This window comes from Sciurus carolinensis, chromosome 15 (assembly GCF_902686445.1).
Source record: "Sciurus carolinensis chromosome 15, mSciCar1.2, whole genome shotgun sequence".
In the NCBI taxonomy this organism is placed as follows: domain Eukaryota; kingdom Metazoa; phylum Chordata; class Mammalia; order Rodentia; family Sciuridae; genus Sciurus; species Sciurus carolinensis.
The window spans coordinates 37,116,826-37,137,949 of record NC_062227.1 but is presented as its reverse complement, the minus strand read 5'-3'; the positions used below and the strand labels follow the sequence as shown (position 1 = coordinate 37,137,949).

General features: G+C 35.9%; 1 protein-coding gene across 2 annotated transcripts in view; it reads left to right on the top strand.

Annotated features, from left to right (window-relative positions):
- Chst9 (carbohydrate sulfotransferase 9) overlaps nucleotides 1-21,124 on the top strand; it is a 266,459-nt gene that overhangs the window by 12,145 nt on the left and 233,190 nt on the right. For both annotated transcript variants that reach the window (XM_047526431.1, XM_047526430.1), the window contains exon 2: nucleotides 20,124-20,339. In XM_047526431.1, the coding sequence (XP_047382387.1) occupies nucleotides 20,240-20,339 (100 nt within the window). In that variant the 5' untranslated portion in view covers nucleotides 20,124-20,239. The remainder of the gene's footprint in view (nucleotides 1-20,123; nucleotides 20,340-21,124) is intronic.

Here is a 21,124-nt window from a genome sequence, read left to right as displayed (position 1 = left end):
AAGAAAAAGCTATCCTTAAAAGAACACGTTTCGGGTGATATAGGAGTTAAAGCTAAAGATGATAGCATTAAAAATATTAAAGCACTCTTTTTTCTTTTTCTCATATATGAGAACTTTTCAAAATGGGAAACCTTAAGGGCCAATTAGGCATCATTTCCTTCTATGATGTTGCTCCTAAACATTGGTGCTTGCCCACAAAACTAAGTCTAAGTTTACTGATGATTTTTACTAAAATATGTACAACCTAGCAGAATGCAATGTGTAGTGTAGAAAAAAAAATGGTGACACTTGATAAGAGAAGGAACTGGAATTTTTGAAAAATCTGAAAAAAACTGGTCTCTTGATACTGCCAACCTATACTGTCCTAAATTTCACTATGGTAGGACCTCTTGAAAAACATATTTGTATACATATGTGTGTGTGTGTGTGTGTGTGTGTGTGTGTGAGAGAGAGAGAGAGAGAGAGAGAGAGAGAGAGAGAAAGAGAGAGAGAGTGTGTATGTAGTTCATTTGCAGCTTGTATTAAGACAAATATCAGTAATTCTTTTGAACTTGGTATTGTTTTAATAAGGGGAAAATGCTAAAATTGTTATGGGGAAGGAGCTGTCTTTAGAAAGTTTTGATTATCTTCAAATAAAGGTAGTAATAGCTTTGCTCAGACCCCATCACCCTCTGCTACTCCCCAGCCTCTCACCTTTGTGTTAGTGGTAAAACAGAGTATCAGGATACCCACGATGCTATTGAGAGAGAGTTTTAAGACCTGAGAAAACTGGATGGAATTGAATTTAGTGATCTTATTAAATTTTTAATATATTTTATTTCCTATTTTTTCAAAAAGTTCCAAGACCATGAATAACAAGTGAAAAGTTTGAATTTACAGCAATAGGAAAGGCGGACATCCATACAGAATTTGGCATTAAAAGAGAGCAGCTATGCAAACAATTTGTGTAGGTAATTATTGGCTGGAAGCTATTTGTACTCTAAGTTTATTGCATATACACATATGATAATAAGACTTTGCACAAATGGAAACTTTTGATAATAAATCCATGTAAAAGATTGTGCCTTGGGGAATAATTCTAGATGTTATGAGTACATTTGAATTCCCTGCAAACAATGTAGATTTCCAGACCAAGTAAGTACCCATTTTTCATTCATGATATTTAATAGGTCATTGTACCCAAAAGGACAAATAGAACAGACGATGGAAAATGTAGCAGTTCTATTTATACATGTATTAAAACCTTGCAACCACAAAAGAAATTGCAAAGTAGAACTGTGGATCTTGTAACCATCAATAAACTAAATATAGTCAAAATCATAATTATCAGAAATAAATATCAAATTTTTACCTGAGAAGTTCTTTTATCATTACATGTTGGAGTCACTGATTAACTGGGGTCTTTGTGGTGTCTACTTAGTCACTTAGAAAAAGCACTAGTAGAATAAAAAACATCAGTAAAATAAAATCTGGAACAGCTGTGTTCTCTGTATGAATCCAGTACATTTATAACACTTGATGGAATTGTACACTTCTCCCAGTTTCACTATGTGTTGACAAAATAAAACATAGTATCCTTCCATTCCCCTTTCTCATTTTAGATTTTCATTTTATTTTTATTACTGTGTTGTATTTCATATTTTGATGAAAGCAGTTCTCAAAAATCAGTCTTTTCATGAATGTTTTTGTCTCTGAGTTATTTTGGTTTATATTTCAGAGAGTTAGATTTCATTATTAAGAAGTTTATTCTAGAAGGACTCATTGTGGACTCTTCTTCCTGATTTTTCATGCCTAATCCATATCTCCTCTACCTCTACCCTTTCCCCTTGTCTCCAGTCCATCAGCCTTTTTCTGATAGTTGTCCACTCTTGAAGGAGATCAACAAGGGGACATGGTCAAAGGTGGTAGGTATCCTGGGCTCCCTACAGGTCTAGTATGGGTCTTGTCTAGAGTACAGTGTCCCACCAAGATTATTTCATTTGCCCTCAAGTTAGAACATTCAGATGCTTGTAACTCTGTGTCATGATTGGGTGGTCACAGCTTTCTATCCATTTTCTCCCCTAGTATCTTCAGCAGGGAGACCACTCCAGAGTTAATAAAAGTAGTAAGTGGCTGTGTTATTTTCTTCAGCTCCATGTCCCCAGACACTCTGAGTTTCAACAGGGAAACATATGCTTCCCACATAGCCTATTTATGCCCTGGAGCTCACTAAAGTTCCAACCTAAAGTTTTCTGGACAGACTTTTGAGACTATATTGTTCTTATAGAAATCTTTGTCCAGCTCCAGGTTTGAGAGTGGATTAGTCAATCCATATCTTTTTCTTGTTTCCCTCCAAATTTTACAGAATTCTTCAGGTATGCTTTACAGTTATTGGTTAATTCTTATTGTTTACTTGTTTTGCTCAAAATGGAGTTCTTTTCCTATTTTTCATACTTAGTATTTTTTATTATGTTTCAAAGAAAAGTCGAGTAAAAAAGGCTTACTTCACCATTACCAGATATTTCAGAATTCTAGTCACTAACTTATTTGCATTAAATATTGTATTAAATACACAAATTACATAAACTGACCATTTAAAAAATAATAAAAAATACACTCTTATGATGTATCTACTCTGAAGCTAAAGAGAAAGAATATTTTCCATATCCTTGAAGTGTCCTGCTTCTGTCTGGAGAGATTAACCGCTGTGATCAACACAGCATCTCAGCCGTTTCATACAGTGAAGGTTTATTTCACACCCAAGTCACAATCTAATGATGATCAGAGAAAACATTCTGTTCCAGGAAGTCATTCAGGGATCCATGTAATTTTCCTTAACAGTTCTGCAGCCTTTCTGCACCTTGAAGTCTTCCACTGTTTCCTCTGCAAATAGAGAATAGAAAGATAATGTGAGGAATTTTTAAGATGTTTGTAGGAAACAGACCTGAACGTGGTGTGGTCAATATGAATATGACTTTAATTCATATTCCACCATATTCCAAGGGGGACAGAAATAGTGACTGCCTTTGAGTTCAGGAGGAAGAGGAAGGGAGGATTTAGGGAACAATATTGTCTCTGCCACGTCCTCTGCATACTCCTGTCATTCTCTCCTGCAAGAAGTAACTAACTTCTTACATTTTATGTTAATGATTCACTTGTTTTACATATGTGCACAACTCAAACAAAATCTTGTTTAATTTTTTCTACCTTTGACCTTTAATAAAAATATTCATACTGTTCATATATGTGACTTGGTTTTGTTTTGAATTTTATTATTTGAAAATAATACATGTTTTCTAAAAGTTGGAAATAATATATAGAATGTGTCCATTGCATAATGTTTAAAATCTATTTTTCAACTCTTTTCCTCTTGCTGATTTGGAGTCATGTTCTATCAATTACTGAAGGAGATGTATTTAAAACTATGCCAACTTAGTAAAAATGTCAATTTTAATGATGGATTTATCCATATCCTTTGGTCTTTCTGTCATTTTTGCCTTGTATTTTTGAAGTCATGCTATTATGTGCACACAAATGTAGGACTGTTATATAGTTCTAGTGAATTTTATGTTTTATTAAAGTGTAGTCACTCTATCTGTGTATTGCATTAATCTTAGCATCTGCTTTGTCTGACTTGGTATAGCTACCATATTTCACCACATAATTACCACAGATTTTAGGCCAAAATTTTTTGCAAGAAAGTGAGGTGTGGCCATTATGTGAAACCTTTTTTTTTTTTTTAATTATGCTGGTATTACTTTAAAATCATTTATTACTAAACTGTCTTCAGTGCAAGAATAGGATGCATGTAATACTCATGAATATACGTTAAAATCGAATAGTCCAAATCAATGCATACCATTTCTTTGTGACAGTTTAGCAAACATTTTTCTGGTCTGAAAAAAAAGTTGACACATTAGTTGTTATTGATTTATGCGTCATAGTTGAAATATTACACTTGAAAAAATTTACTACAGTGTTGGGAAGTATAGACTTGTAATATTTAATCTTCTATATGAAAGATTCTGTCCCACTACCATTGGTTTTGTTATCTGATGCATAACCCTCAGCACCGTTCACATATGACAAGTTTACCCTTAGTAATGGAACCTCTGGACAGACCATGCAAACTGGCTTTTGGAAATACACTAATAGTGTGTGAGAGCTGAGAGAAGCCTAGGTTCACCGCTGGAGGTGGGTTGAGAGGACAAATGAGCATCCACATGCCACTGGTGAATATATGGTTGCTGTTTACTTTCTAAACTACATGAAGAACAGAATTATACCATGTGACAATTATTAAGGTTATAAACCAATTTGGGAGCTGAAAAATGGTGCAATAATTATTCAGTGACAATGATAATGCAGTGAAATAGGGTACACCAACATGCCATTCGTAGTCCTTGGTTAATATTAATACATTCTCCGTCTGTTTACCTTCAATTGTCTTCATGTTTTAAGGTTGTCTCTTATACATTATATCTAGTTGGATTTTGAAAAAATCCATTCTGATCATATTTATTTATTAGCTAAAGAGTGTTTGCCTTTTCACTTTTATTGTGATTACAAATCTATTTGAGCTTATTTCTGCTTTCATTTTATATTCCTACTCTACTTTTCCAATAGCTCTTATTTTTTCTTTCTTTTCTTGCCTTTTATGGTAACCATACAACATCTCATATGCCTTCTTACCAAATAATAAATACTGGAATGCTTTCATTTTGATCACTGCTCTTCTGACTTTTAGGCTATTGCTTTATTTGCATGAATTAGAACCTATTGTTTTTATAAATAGTAAATATTTTAGATTTCTCCATGTGGTTACCATTTGATTTGCTCAGCATTCCTTCAATCTTCCCTTTCATTCTAAATCTTGAAAGACAGCTTTTCTAGTTCTGGGAATCTGTAGGAATAGCGGTTGCAGTTTAGTGTGTTGTAACTAAGTTTAACATTTTTTTTCCTTTCCTACAAAAGTAGAAATACTTTTCCTGAAGCTAGAAATGTCTTGCTCTTCTCTTTGCTTAAGATTCTAAGTTCTTGTCACACACTGAAGCAGACTCTTCATCATTGTCTAAATATCCTACCTAGGATGTTCAAACAACTCATCTACCAGTTTCACCTATTAAGAAATCTCCCCCAATCCTCTGTCCTGCTCCAGTTTGACATATTTGCCTCCCTGCCAAGCCTGTTTACCATGGTCAGTCATCCTTTCATTACCAACCCAAAACTATTTCTCATCCCATTCCTGTTTTGGACCTACTGCTTTTTGTACCCCTTTTCTTCCCTTGCTTTGTTAGGTCCTCCTGTGGATTTTGGGGAGGTCTTTTTTTTTCAAGAATTTGTCTGAAAATGTTTGTTGCACGTAAACCCTTGATTGAGATTTCAGTAGACTTTGGTAGCTTATAATAGAATTTTAAGTGAAAATTATTTTTCTGGAGAATCTTGAAAGCATTCTTTCTCCATGACCTTATTCTAGATTGCAGTGTCACTAATGACAAATCTGAACTATTCTGTTCCTCAATCCTCTGAATGGATTGTGTCTGACAGAAGACACAATCTTTTCTTTATTCTTAGTGTACTGAAATGTCAAGATGATGCCCCAGGATGTGTTTATTTCCTATCCATTGTGTTAAATCCTCGATGACCTCAGAATCTGGAAACGCATGCCTTTCAGTTCCCTCAAGTTTTCTTGAATTATATCACTAACGATCATCCGCATTTTGATTTCCCAGTTCTCACCATCTAGAATTCTTATTATTTAGATGCTGACTTTATTAGATTAACCCCATTTCCTGACTTTTTTTTTCCCTATTCAGTTTTTCAACTCTTTGTCCTCTAGTACTGTTTTCTGAAAAATCATTTTATCTCCTAAATATAATGAGTTTTTCATTTGGTTTCATTTTTCATTTGTAAGAGTTTTTATTGCTCTCTGCTTTCTTTCCTTTCTATTAACAATAGTGTCCTGGGGAACATGGTGCACATTTCCTGGGTTTTATGGCACACAGCATCTTGCTTCTTGTTATCTATGGAAACACTTTGACTTCAGCTTTTATGATCTTTTAAGTTAGTTATCACTCCTCTGTGCTCCGTGTTCTAAAACTTTATGATTCTCTCTCTTTTGTAATCATCTTCTCCTTCTTATCTACATCTTTGCCACTCTATTTCTCTTCTATTTTAGAGGAACTTGAGCAAGGAATAGAGATCAGTGCTGGGTCCAGTCTGCCCCCATTTAACTAGAAATCCTCTGCATCAATTAGCTAACTAAATGAAATAAATTTGGCCAGTATATTCTTAGCTTTAAAACATCAATAGTTATTTATAAATTTTATAGTATCTTGAGATTGCTCAATACTTTTCTACATGTTTTGTTATATTTCTCACTTATTTTTCTGGAATATTAATTTTCAGAGTTACATATTATTCTGCTTTGATTGTTGGCATGATGTTAGGCTTCTCTCTATATATTTATATTTATTTCTATAACTCTCTTATGGAAATAAATATAATTTATTCTTTGAAATTTTTAACCTGAGTCCTGTTTTGTGATGTATTCTTGAAGTATACCTCAAGAGTATACTAGATGATTTTAGTCAGATATTTTTGCAGCTTTAGTTTATTTTTCTCTTTAAAATCAAGATTCCTAGATTAGCACCTTTACTGATTTAGTTCATGCTGTTTTGCTATTAAATGGTTGCAGGCTAACCACATATGGGCTAAAATGTGAAACAAGGAATATATAGTAAAACTCAATAAATATGCATATGTGATTGCTTGAAGCTAACAATGATACTTGGCTCACAAACTTCACTATCTATAAGAAACAAATCATATTCATTTTAGAACATGCATATACCTGTACTGTTTTATGAAGTTTTATGTTAGCCATAGAATTTTATTGTGAGGAAAGCTGTATTATTCTTTTTTATAAAAGAAATTGTATAATAACAACACACGAGACATCTAGATAATATATAATGAAGAAAAAAAATCAGTCTCCCAAATAGGTGTATTGATTGTCTAGCTAATCATTAACAGAAATAACTACCCAACATGTCTGGCATTAGGAAGCTGTATTCTCTTTAAATATAATAACTCCTCAAGGATTTTATTGTTCCTGTAATGAGCAGATGGGGGAATTTTAAAATGATGCTATATATAGGCGACAACATATAAAACACTTCTTACCTAGATAAGAACCAATAGCCACAGGAGTTATGTTTTATTGACTCACTGTAAAAATATTTATTTGAACATATATGTAGACAATTTGTTCACTATGGAACTGTGCCAAACTCTTTGCCTAAATTATCTATATCAGGAATTTGTTGTGTAGATATCATCTTAGCTATTTGACATTAAGTAAATGCAGAGATGGCTATTTTTACTGTAAAAATTGACATTCCAAAACCAGTTTGACCCATTCTGCTTTCTATTGCAGCTAACATTCTAATTTGAATCACTGTTTATATAAGAAGCAACTGGGAGAGATCAAAATGACTTTCTGACATTTCATTGCTAGTACCTTTTAAATGCTGCTGGTTTTGTTTATTTGTTTTTCGAGATTTTCCAAAAGTGGAATAATTGCTATGGAACTGTGTCTCTATCTTTCTGTCTTGTATTGCCCTCTTTTTGGAAGACCTTGCTTTTGTCAGCCATATGCCTCACCAAATTCACTAGATTTTAGGAAGTATACTATGTCCCTCTGAAAGGCACTGTTTGGTCGACATGAAAAATTTATATCCTGTTTTCATTGAAATGAATACAAAAATTTAAATTATTATTATGAGTAAAGTACCTCATTATTATTTAAGGTTAAGGGAGAAACACACACACACACACACACACACACACACACACCATCTTTTCTTACTGCACACTACAGTAAACACATAATTTTTTTTTTTTTTATTTTGTGACACTTCAGACTAATTGTAGGGCTAGAAATTCCTCATCTTTCAGTTCTGGTCATCCAAATTCTTTGGTCTTTTAAAGTTTTTCTCCCAATATGTTCCACATTAACCAAGTCATCTTTTCTGGTCTCATCTTTTTCTGCTTGTTTTCATTTTTATTTTTTTCTACCATATTTGATAGTAACCCCTACTATTTCTTAAATCCATTCCATCTGTGCTTGTTTTAATGTATATTAAATGTTTGTTCATTTAATGTTCAGTGATAATATCCTGTGTTGGTTTCTAATCACAGATTTTTCATGATCTGCTTCCTATTGCACGGTCCTTTCCTTCTGAGTTTCTTTTAGATCCTGTATGCACTATTACTTGAACTAAAGGAAACCCCTGAGGCTCTAACCTGTACCCTGTTTTATGCTCCCATTTTCTCTGTGGACTCTCTTGAGTTTAACCATCATTTTTATGGTGCCTATTCTCATAACACCATTTGTCCATTCAATCATGCCTGGATTATTATATCTACTTCAGAGCCTTGCATTTAAAGAAAAGCATTAACAAATCAAATATGTCTGGAGAGGATGATTAAATTGATTGAATGTTTTTAAACCATGTCCCATGAGGAATGGCTGAAGGAATTGTGTATATTTATTGTTTATCCTGGAGTAAAAAAGATTGAGGGTAGACAGGATAATTGTTTTCAATAATTGAAAAGTCTGTCATGTAAAGGAGGGAACAGATTTGTTATGAGTTGTTCTACAAACTCCACTAGAACCAACTTATGCAAATTGTGAAGAGATATGTTACAATATTCTCTAAAAAGTATCAGGGATTAAAGCCTACTTGTTTGACTTTTCCTACAGTGTCCAACAAGGGCTTTAGTCCTACTGGGGCTTAATGGATATTGATTGATTGAACCAAATTAACATGAACTGAAAAACTAAACCTCTCTAACAGTAAAAATAGAATGCTTTTTGAAGTAAAAATATCCAGTCTTTCAACAAATCTTTATTGATTATCTATAATACAGCTATCTCTGTGCCTGACATCAGAATATTAGAAGATTCATATCTTAATATTGTAGAGCACTTTTGTGGATAAGGCATTCTTCTAAATATTTTCACATGATATTTCACAGCAACCTCACATAATATGTATTTTAATTTTTCCCAGTTAAATATAAGGAAACTGAGGCACACAGAAGTCATATAATGATTTGTTTCACAAGGCTGAGAAGTGATCAAGCTATAACCTAAACCAGGCAGGCAGGCTCCAAGATCTGCATCCTTAACCACTATGATAAACTGCCTCCCGTAATGAAAGACAAGCATATTGGGGAATTGGAACATAATCTGGTCTAGTCCATTCTCTGGGGATTCCTTGATGAATGGCTATGCTGACTCTGCCCAAATGCCTTTGGTCTTCTTGCCTTTCAATCCAGTCTGCACTCTGTCTCCATGTGATCTTTCCCAAATGCAAATGCAATCATTCCACTCCCCTCAACCCTTCCATTGGTTCCCATGTTCATAGGACAAAGCTAATCTCCACAGGTTAGACACCAAAGTCCTCTAAGGTCCATCTCCACCTATACCTCTTCCTTCATCTCTCCCTGAACCCTAAACAAGATTATGCATTTAAATGAGTCTGTTATGCAGATTTATCATTTGGGGAGAAAACAGAGTTAATGTGGGAATTAATCAATATAAAATATTTAAAACTGCTTGGAATGGAATAACTACTCAAGAAATGTTAGCATATTTATTTCCATCTACTTCCGATGATCCTGCAAGAATTGTAGTACACAAAGTTCAGTTTATTCCTTAGTTCCCCCCTTGCGTGGACAATTGTTTTGTAATAGTTTGAGAAGTAAAGCAAATTTGTTGGCTCACCTAATTAATTCAGAGGCAGAGTGGATGCAGAGTCCAGTTATGGCATTTCCTCTGCTTTTCTATAAACTTCTCTGCTTTCCCTTCTTCTATGCTGACTTCTTTTTCAGATTGACTTTCATCAGGGCAACCAGAGGACTTCTGGCCAGCAACAGCAAGAGCTACATTTGACTTTCTTGCTCACGTTCACGAGGAGAGAAAATATTATTTCCTATAACCATTCAGTGAAAGCTCTGAGCTTCATTCTGAGTAAATCACCTGCCAAATAATCACTGTGGCCAGGGAAACCCAGAGTCAGCCAGTATAGTGAGTTGAGTGGTGACCCCCAGGAAATATGTCCACATCCTGACCCCAGACCCTATGACTTTATTTGGACAAAGGGTCTCTGCTATTGAAATTAGGTTAAGGATCTTGAGATGAGATACCCCTGGATTATCTGGGTGAGCAGTAAGTATCTTTATTAGAGACAGAGAGGAGATACAAAGTAAAAGGTGATGTAATGTCAGAGGCACAGACTGGATCTAGGCGATCACAAGCCCATAATCACTAGAAGTCCACAAAGCTAGGAAGGATTCTCTCCTCTCCTTTTCTCTAAGGGGATCATGACCCTAATTACACCTTGAATTCAGACTTCTGATCTCCAGAACTCTGAAAGAATAAATTGCTGTTGTCTTAAGCCACCAAATTTGTGATAATTTGTTATGGCAGTCACAGAAAAGCAATTAAGTGGCCATATCTGGGTCAACTATTTTGATAAGGAGAATAGGATTTGCTGTCAGGATTACACTATTTCAGGTCTGTACATGGATCTGGAGGTGGGAACAAGCCATTCTAAACTATGTAACTTCCACAGAAGAGCAGAAGGGTATTAGAGAGGCAACACCATATCCACTTCAATATCCTCTACTTCCAATTTCTATTTTACCCATTTCTCTTGGTTATAGCAGAATGGATCCCAACCATGGATTGTAAGCCATCTTTTATTCAGCATTTCTTATGTTACACTATTATCTCTAACAATAACTAAAATCCAATCATTTCATTTGACTTGCTAATCCCTTAGCCAATCCATAATAGTCTCTTACCTCATCTGTCATATCCCTTACTGATAACTCCTTCAATTCATTTTAGATGTGGCCACTCAAATCCACACCACTTTCTTGTACCTCCATAGTCAAAACCTAGAATTAAAAAAAAAAAAAAAAAAAAAGGTTTAAGGACTCCCTCTATCTTCATCCTTCAGTAAAATGCAATGGGTTCTATATGTACCTTGCATGTTTGCTTAATGTGATCCAATGATTCTCAATAAGTGTTTGTTAATGATAGTTCTGGTGCTTCTTGACTGGCATAAATACATGCTAAAAATTCTTATAATTGCCTATAAATAAATGTAAAATACAATACTATTTTTTTCATCCATCTTGAGCATTTTGAAATATTTAAAACTTTAAAATCTAGTTCAGACTAGGGAACAAGTAAAGTCAAAAGATGGAATGAACAGTCCATTCAGCAATAATCTCTGCATCCTGCCCCCAAGACAAACAACTATTTGTAGGGGTCTTGGTTTTAACTTTATGTAGTCTTTGAAGATAGGCTATTGTTTCTTAAAAGAGAGACCTCTATATTGAATGCTAGAATGTAAAATATGAGTTTAAAACTTTTTCTTCTAAAACAAAGAATATGAGGGCAAAGCCTTGTCTTGTTAAAAATTTTAATTATAATTGGATCTTAATTGCAATGACTAAAAGCAGAAGGTACCTGTTAAATAAATTACACAGGGAATCTAAGCAACGGGGTATATAAGAAAGCACCTACAAATTAGTGTCTAGTAAAGAAATGTATTTCTGTGTCAGTATGACAAAACACACTGAACAGTTAAGCAATTACAGGAAGAGACCATGAAACACTAAACCTGAAAAGTCATTTGAAAAATATTCATTATTCCATCCATTAATAGCAATTTTAACCGTCTTCCTTCAAAATGATATTTCGTAATGGTATTGTACTGTGTTAGTTTCTTTTTCTCTTTTTTGTTTCCTGCTAAAACAAATGATCACAAATTTGGTGACCAAAAAACTACACAAATTTATGGTTCTATAATTCTGTAGGTCAGAAGTAAGATACGAGTTAAAAATCAAGCTTTAGCAGAGCCGGGTTCTTTTCTTGGCTCTGAGTGGGATCATTTCTTGTCCTTTCCAACTTCTAGGAACCCTGGATTTTTTTGACTCATGGTTCCCTTCTCCCATCTCCAAAAATAACGAAGGTGAACAGACCTTCTCATATCCCCCTACTGTGGACTCCTCTTCTGTTTCCCTCTTCCAGTCTTCAGGACCCTTGGGCTGAGATGGGGCCTACCAGACAATTCAGAATAATAATATGTTTAGGCAACTTCTTTCCATCTGCCACCTCAGTTCTTCTTCACCATATATAGTGATGTATTTAGAGGCCACAGTGATTAGAAGATGGACCTTTTGGGGTGGGGTCATTATTCTGCCTTCTACCTCTGTTAAATTCCAGATCTTAATAATTGCACTGTGAATATGTAAGATGTTAATCATTGGAGGAAGCTGGGTACAGGTATTCAGGAGTCTACTATTTTCACATCTAAATGAATCTAAAATTATTTCAAAATGAAAGTTTTAAAAAAAACTTGTGGGAGGAATGGGTGAAACATATAGACATGCTTGTGGAATTTCAGGAATTATAGTGATTATGATGAACTGCTAGTGGTCACGCTGGTAGTTAGTGGCAGAAACTAGAAACCTCATGGCCTCACTCCTTAGTAATAGAATGTAGTAATAAAATGGATTACAGCAGATCTACTTAGCTTCTAAAATAGTAAATAAATGAAATAATAAGTAGTAACTCAAGGTTGGGCTGAGGGTGTAGCTCAGTGGCAGAATACATGCTTAGCACGCAGGAGGTCCTGGGTTCAATGCCTCACACCAAAAAAAAAAAAAAAAAAAGTTGTTTTTTTTTTTTTTTTATCACTGTGACCAAAACATTTGACCAGAATAATTTCAAGGAGGAAAAGTTTATTTTGCACTCACAGTTTCAGAAGTTCCATTCATGTTCAGCTGCCTCCACTGCTCTGGGCCCGAGGTGAGGAAGATCATCAGAGAAGGGCAAGCTGAATGAAAGCTGCCCACCTCACTTTTAGCCAGGAAGCAGAGAGTGGGAGGAGTCAGGGTCAAAATGTATAATCCCCAAAACATGCTCCCAGTGACCCACTTCCTCCAGCCAGTCCCACCTACCTAACAGTTACCACATAGTAATCCATTCAATTATTAACCCATCAAATGGATTAATCCACTGACTATGTTACAGCTCTCATAATCATTCACCTCCTGCATTAACACAGGAGCTTCTGGGGGTCACTGCATATCCAAACCATAACAGTAAATAGTTGTAACCAGTTTTCCTTTAATATAAGTATAATTGGAAACATCAAATGTGATCAGGATAAGAGGAACAGTATTCAGTGGTGCTTAAAATGGTGCTTAAATTCTTATGAACATTCTAAACTTTTTAGAAAATTTGCAGTTATGAAAGTTTTTTTTAATTAAAGTCCTATTTAGCTAACAAAAAAATCTGTAGATGCAGGGGAGAGACTGAGAGAAGTTTGAATAACTTGAGAAAGTTTTATAAGTCCAATAGAAGGAGAAGGAAGTCCTTAAAGGGGTAATTTAAAAAAAGATGTATCACAATTTCAATGATGAAATGTTTACCAGTATATGCCAATAAAAATACTACATATAACAACATGTGATATGAAAAAGTAGTTTTGGGGTTAATTAGTGGCCTCAAATACATTTGTGGTTTAGAAACACCTAAAATACATGAATTAATGTTCAATTCAAAACTTGGGAAAAAACAAATATTCCTTAAAAAAAAATGAAGAAAAGAACAAAAATGAAAGCACAAGCCAATAAGCAGAGTCCCAAATATAGTAGAGAAATTATGTTATACTTTTATACTTTTAAATAAAACAGAAAAAGCTCTAGAAAATGTGGTCAAAGAAAATAAGAGAAAAAGCACAAATATCTAGCATTAGGATTATATACCTATAGATGTAAAAGACATCTTAAGAATCCATAAGAAAATCCTATGAACAACTTTGTGCCTATAAATTAGACAACTAACAGGAAATGATAATTGTATAGACAATGTAATTTCCCAGTTGATTTTTTAAAAAGTAAGAGTATATTGAACCAGCAGAACTAATGTTCAAGTACACACATACACAAATAAGAATGCGATCTATAACAAAATCAACATTGAATATCAGAAGTGAAATAATACATTATCAAATAGATTTGAGTGCATGTTATCTCAATTGAATGGATACCTTATAGTGTATACAAAACTAAATTCCAGGTAGATTCAAGTATTTGATACAAAAAGCAGAACTTTCAAATTTGAAAGGAAATGTAAAAACATAATTTTATGATTTAAAGACAAGGAATGTCATCTCAAAAAATCATAAGCATGGCTAGAGATATAGCTCAGTTGGTAGAGTGCTTGCCTTGCAAGCACAAGACTCTGGGTTCAATTCCCAGCACCACAAAAAAAAAAAAAAAAAAAAAAAAAAAAAAGTAAAAATAAGTGACCCAAATGTAGCTTGATATTCCCATTTTCTCTCCAGGGAGACTCTCTGAGAGAACTGCATCAAAGAGATCCCTGAACCTCTGGCTTTTAGTTGTACATAACAAATGGGAGTCACTGACAAGTCTAAGGGCAGGAGGAATTTAAGGATGGGCTGGTTATCCTCCCAGTTGCCCTCTCCAGGTTTCAGGAATAGCTCTCCACTTTTCTTTCTTCCCTTCTAGGAGTGGGTGCTGTTACTTGTCCTTGGGTACTTGTTCTATCTCTTGCTGGTTTCTCCAGACCCTGCCCACATCTTTGTAAATATTCCATTATTAAACTCTCCAGAGTTTAACTGTATAAGGTGTTTTCTCTTCAGTACTCCAACTGATAAATCAAAAAGAATGATAAAACAGATTGAAAACTTTTGCTTAATAAAACAACACCACTTGTGAATGAAGAAAAGAAGGAAGGGAGAGAGGACAAAGTCACAGACAGGGAGATCTTTGCCACACCAATAAAGACAAAGAATTCATATCCAAAATACATAAAACTACACATCAATAAGAAATGTAGGGAAGACATACAAGAAGGAAATTCATAGAAGTGAAAACCGGAATGGCAAAAACTGAACCAAACCAAACAAACAAAGAGAATTGCTAATTTTCAAGTCCTCCACAATGTCTAGTCCTTCTTACCTCTTCTCATTCCCTCTGGGCTGCTGTGGTTGAGAAGTAGATGGGAGATGAGGTGCTTGAGGCCATCGGGGTTAATACCTGTCTAGAAACTTGTCTGCAATGACTTGCTAGGAGATTTCCAGAGGAAGGAGTCCCTGGGTAAAGAAATTAGGGATCAGACCCCAGTAGGGGAGCTGGTGATGGAGCAGGAACTTGGGAAGGATGGAGGGAGAAGAGAAGACTCTTGTTCTGCAGAGACAGATGTTGAGGGCCGTCTTGGACAAGATGGCGCCTGGCAATGAGCCAAAGGGCACTGGGTACCAAAATAAGGAAGTACCCATAAAGGTCGCTTGCCTACTAGTTCCTTGGAGACTTATGACGTGTTGACGCCAGGCTCTAGGATTGGCTATCTAATATCATTCCGCGCGTGGACAGCTCGTGATCCATATAGTGCTATGCTGACATTCCTCTGCATGCTCTCCTGTGTGAGAGAAAGCTTTGCTATAATTGGCTGATAAGCTAGGAGCCTGGGGGAGGAGAGAGGGAGAGGAAAGAAGAAGGGAGATAGGGGCAGAACAAAGGAGGCAGAAAAACAGGGAGGACGCAATAAATCTGATCATCTAAAGATTGGTGGTGTCTCCTTTCTCCGCGCCGGTTCCGCTGGACGGAACAAGTGGTGGCACGGACAGGGAGCTTCTTCCTTCTTCTGCGTCCTCCCACGTAAGTAACTTAAGGTAAGCTATAGGAAAACTTAAGTAACTTTAGGTAAGCTATAGGAAAACTGTAGGAAATAACCCCGGTAAAGGGAGTCTGCATAACCCCGGTAAAGGGAGGCCACATAACCCTGGTAAAGGGAGTCTGCATAACCCTGGTAAAGGGAGGCCACATAACCCCGGTGAAGGGAGGTCTCGTAACTCCAGGATGGGGTCACGTGTCTAGAAATCAAATGATAGGAATCATACAAGATGTACTTAAGGCTAATGGAACTGCCGTAAAACAATCTACTGTAACAGCATATGTAACTACACTGGCCAAGGTTAGTCCTTGGTTTTTGGAAGAGGGAGTCCTAAATATTCCACAATGGGAACATGATAAAGAGGATCTTATTAAAGCAGAAAAGCAATCCCCGTTACCTATAGGTACTTTTCCCATGTGGCAGCTCATTAAGTAATGTCTAACATCTAAAAAAGGTAAAATAATAACTTTAGTTAAAAAAAGGAAATATGTGTCTGGAAGAGATAAAGAAACAACTAAGTGTAACTTCTCATAAAGAGGAAGAAGAGGAGGAGGGGCTTACTGGGGAGGAATTAGAAAGAGCATCAAGGACACGGTCGCCCCAATTAGTTATATCGGGAAGGAATACCAATCCCTTCCTGGAGGCAGCCGCTCCCCCTCAAGCAGCCTGCCCCCTGTATCCCCCAAAGTACCCTTGGGAGGAGTTATCTCATACTATAAATCAGATGGGTTTTTCACCGTGGGGAGAAAAAAAGACCCCTTAAGGAGGCAGAAAAACAGGGAGGATGCAATAAATCTGGTCAACTAAAGATTGGTGGTGTCTCCTTTGTCCGCGCCGGTTCCGCTGGACGGAACAGACAGAGGCAAAGGTGAGTGGATGGGAACAGAGGCAGTACACTTGTCAGGGGAAGGTAGTGCATTGGTGGACCTCTTCACTGATGGCCTCTATGTGCTCAGAGGGTGGGAAAGAGATGGAGAATGGTGCAGTTGCTATGGGAGAGGGAGAAGGCCCTCACTGTGGAGGTTCCTCAGAGGGTGAGGCCTGGGAACAGGGAGGGCGTCCCAGCTTTCTTCTATGCCTAACTGCCAGCATCATTTGGTCTGATCCCCAACTTTCCCCCAAATCCCATCACTCCCTCCCTAAAATCAGAAACTTCTGCCAAATTCAGTAACTTCTAATTTCCTTTTCTGTAAATTGCCCCTAGCTAGTAATTTATCTCTATACCGAAATCCCCAAATACCTATGTTGATAGCCATGATTATTTAAAAGAATAAATTTTATAAGTGTTGGAGAAAGATAATGGAGTGAAGCAATTATCTTTATATTTCTTTTTCTAATTGCAAGGGATACATCAATAGGCTATGCAAATAAAACTAAATATGTACTTTTAACAGAGAAATGTAGATGCTATATTTCAGTATTTTAATAGTCTCTTCTTCTCCACTTGGAATTTAGGACTACAGTTTTACAAAGACGACTATAACATTTATTCACCAATTACCTGTAGTCTGTTATTAGAGCTCCAAATTCAATGCAATGAGCTGCTAAGTACCTCTTAGGCTGTGTCCGTGAGTGGGAAGAAGAGGTTGTACAAAGTCCAGGAAGCCTTTGGCCATAGAAATGCTGTAGAATGCTTGTACATAAAACAGCATTATTCCAAGTAATTTCAATCTTCAGTAGTTTGCACATTCTCTGCAGGCTTGGAGGCAGATGCATGATCTCCAAATAGGTGTGTTTTCCCATCACGACTGACCCTCAGGTTTGCTTAGAGCAACACGACTGCTTCCACTGCCTCACCTTTGTTTAATGAGAGCCATTTCCTCACACCAACGTTGGGTTAATGGACTGAGATGGGAGAAAATCAAACGTATCTCTGCGTTTTACACCAGATTGCCTTTCTGCCTCGTGGCTTTAATCATTCAATCCTACTCACATCTGCCATCATAACAGTTACAGCTTTTCCACTGTCTTCTCACCCAGGAGGGTATGTCAGGGTATGGCAACGTCTCCTGAAGAAAGGCAGGGCAAATCCTTAATCTTTTTCCAGCATCATAGGTAATAATTTTCCTCTTGCAAACCCCCAAGGAATCTTCTTTTGGCTCTTACACCACCCTTCTCACAGGTTTGTGGCTCTGTGCTGATTTATGAGTTTTCTTCTCTCCTTTCTCTTCTGAGATAAGTTTTAATTATGTAGACAGATTGTAAAAGTCTCTTTCTTCTTGTAAACAACTATTTCTTTGTTCATAGTGGATTTTGTTGAAATGGCTTCCTCCTATCTGAATCTTCTTCCATACCCAGGAATTATGTCTGTTCGTGGTTTAACTGCAGCATAAGGGAAGAGCGCACTGACTTCTTTCCACAGCTTCCCTAGGGATTCAGTCTTGGAAACTTAGCACTTAAAATCTCCCTGGGGACCTGTCTTTTGTTGTACATGCCTTGAAAGACCATCATATTTTATTTTTGATTCTATACAAGAGCAAAGGTTCACCTATCAAATAAACAATATGGTAATACTTTCACTTCTCCTACTTATTTAAAAACCTCTTTTCTTACCCAAATCAAAATTCAAAATACTTGAAATCCTCAGAAGTACTAGTGAAGTTCTTAACAGTTACCCCTTCCCCAGGGACCCCAAGTGTTTTGGAAAACTGTTTCAGATGATGTCGATGACCGCACCTCTTTATTGTGGCCCACATAATAGTTAAAATATAAAGAAATTACAAGGAAAACATTTTAAAAAGAATATTTGTGATGTGATTTTTTTTCTTGTTCTGCATACTTCTAAAATGTTGGTTGAATATTTTTCATATTCAGATCATTCTAATTACCTGTTATATTCATTGCTAATTCTGACCTTTTATATTACTGTTGCAGCCTAACATTTGTGTGAAAATTGGTTTTGTCAAAAATAGGTCAATATTGTTCTTTAACCAGTCAAGAAAATTCTCACGGCAGTTTTTAGCTTTTAACTGACACCCTGCCAAACACCTCTTAACCCCATTAAATCAATATTCTCCCTCAAAGATTCTCTTTGAAGATTTTGGGCATATTTGGAATAGAAGAGGTAGTTTTTAGACACAGTAACATGTGTGATGTTTTCACATTGAGGAAACATGGACTCAACTCTCCTAAAAAGGAGGTGTGGCCTGTAGCCAAGGAACAGAGTCAAGATCTCTGACCACTGTTAGACCGTCATGACTTGGTCCCATTAGCCAGGCTCAGCACTCAGGTGACTGTGGTTGACTGAGAGCAGACTTTCTTGACTTAAGTTTCACTGAAGGTGCACAAACATACTGGTATTTTATGGGAGTTTGTGTATGTTTATATTTTTCTATAGGTAGTTGTTTGCATTTTTATTAGATTCTCAAAAATGGATGTAACTTAAGATTACATCAAATGAATTTTTTTTCTAAAAGAAAGACATTTCAGTATTTTTAAAAATAAAGTAACCTTCTATTACTGAGGTATATTTCTATAATCTGAGGTAGGTTTCAGTAATTCTGAGCTATTGTGGGAGGAGTCCTTCACTGCTGACCTTTTAAAATTTACCTTTTTATCCCTTTAACAGTTTTTAAATTCATCATGTAAATTTAAGAAATTCTGCTAATTTTGTATAAAAAGGAAATGTTAGATTAAACTCCCCTTTTTTGGAACTTCATATGAAGTCAACCCTTCATCTGTGTGAATTAAACCAAGCTGATATTGAAAATATTTGGAAAGGAAAAAAATGTGACTGTATTGAAAATGTACGAACGTTTTATTTTGCATTATTCCCTTAGCAATACAAGTACAACAACTATTCTTGTACTATTAATATTGTATTAGATACAATAAGTAATCCAGAAATAATTTAAAGTATACCAGAGGATGTGCTTAATTTATGTGCAAATGCTGTGCCACTTTTTATAAGGGACTTGAGCATTCACAGATGTTGGTATCCACTTGCCTCCTGGAAGCAACCACCTTGAACAGTTATATTTTTATGACATGAAGTATTTTCCTACATTCTACAAACATGTTTTTCAAGACCTGTTCTTCGGCAATACAAACTATTAGTCTTCCTCTCTTTTATAATCCTAACATAAGCCTAAACTTTACAATATAAAGAACTTAAGTCTGGCCAAAGTTTACCTGATTTATATTAGGGTGTTACTCATTAACTGTAGGATGCTACACTCCCTAGATGAAAGTGTGCAATAGCAAATTGCCATTCTAGAGAGATCTACTTCACTCTTCCCTGTCTTGAGAGCATAACTGCATCGAAGTCTTCACTGTTTTCCATATCCTGCAAGTTTTTATCCTAGTTGGGTATAAATGCCATCAGTCATGTAAATATGGATTTTGTTTTAAATTCTAGGTTACTTTATGGAATGAGCCCTCAAAGGACCCCAAAATTTTAAAGCTTTATGGGAAAACAAATCATGTGGTCTTCAGATTCAGACATGAGGAGAAAGGCAGCCATCTGAAGTGGTCATGAACCCCAAGCAAGTCTTCCTCTCTCTGCTGATATTTGGAGTAGCAGGGCTGCTCCTCTTCATGTATTTGCAAGTCTGGATGGAAGAGCAACATACAGGTAACAGGTGGACTTTTTTTTTCTATTTTAATTATAATGTAACAATGACCCTTTGCAATTAAATAGGCTGTGATATTATAGTAGGTCAATTTTTTTCAACAACAACAACAAAATGACTTACAAAAGTTCAATTCTTATCTCCTAAAAGAAAGAAAGATCATACAACTCCAGTGACCATTTGCTTGGAGGCTTAACACTTAGAATATTTGTTGTATCAGTGGGAACAGCTTGGTCCCTTCAACCCAGCATAGATAGCTTTTAGAGAATTTTCTTACAAAACTATAGCACTTCTTCTATCTCTGGGCTGTCCACCAAACATCAGGTATAAGCCTAAGGGAGAGCTAAATGTACAGAACATTCCCTTTCTCTTGTTTTTTTCTTAATTCTTTGAATATTTTGTGTTGATGTTCCACATTGACACAGAAATTCTTTAATACCTATACTATAAAGCAGAGGCTAACAAACTTTTCCTGTAAGACTATGGAAAATATTCTAGGCTTTGCAAGCCAGACCATTTCTATCATGTCTACTCATCTCTGCAAAGGTATTACAAAAGTAGCCAGAGATGAGAAGTAACCAAATGGACCTGGCTGTGTTTCAATAAAACTTTATTTACAAAAAGCTGATGGTGGACTAGATTTGGTCCTTAGGCAAGAGCTCACTGAGCCCTGCTATGCTCATCTTGTAGTTTTTTCATTCAGTTAGCAATTGCTGCACATTGGAGGCATTCAATTAATGTTAAAATGGATTGTATTTACAATAATATAGTATTATTAAAGGAAATA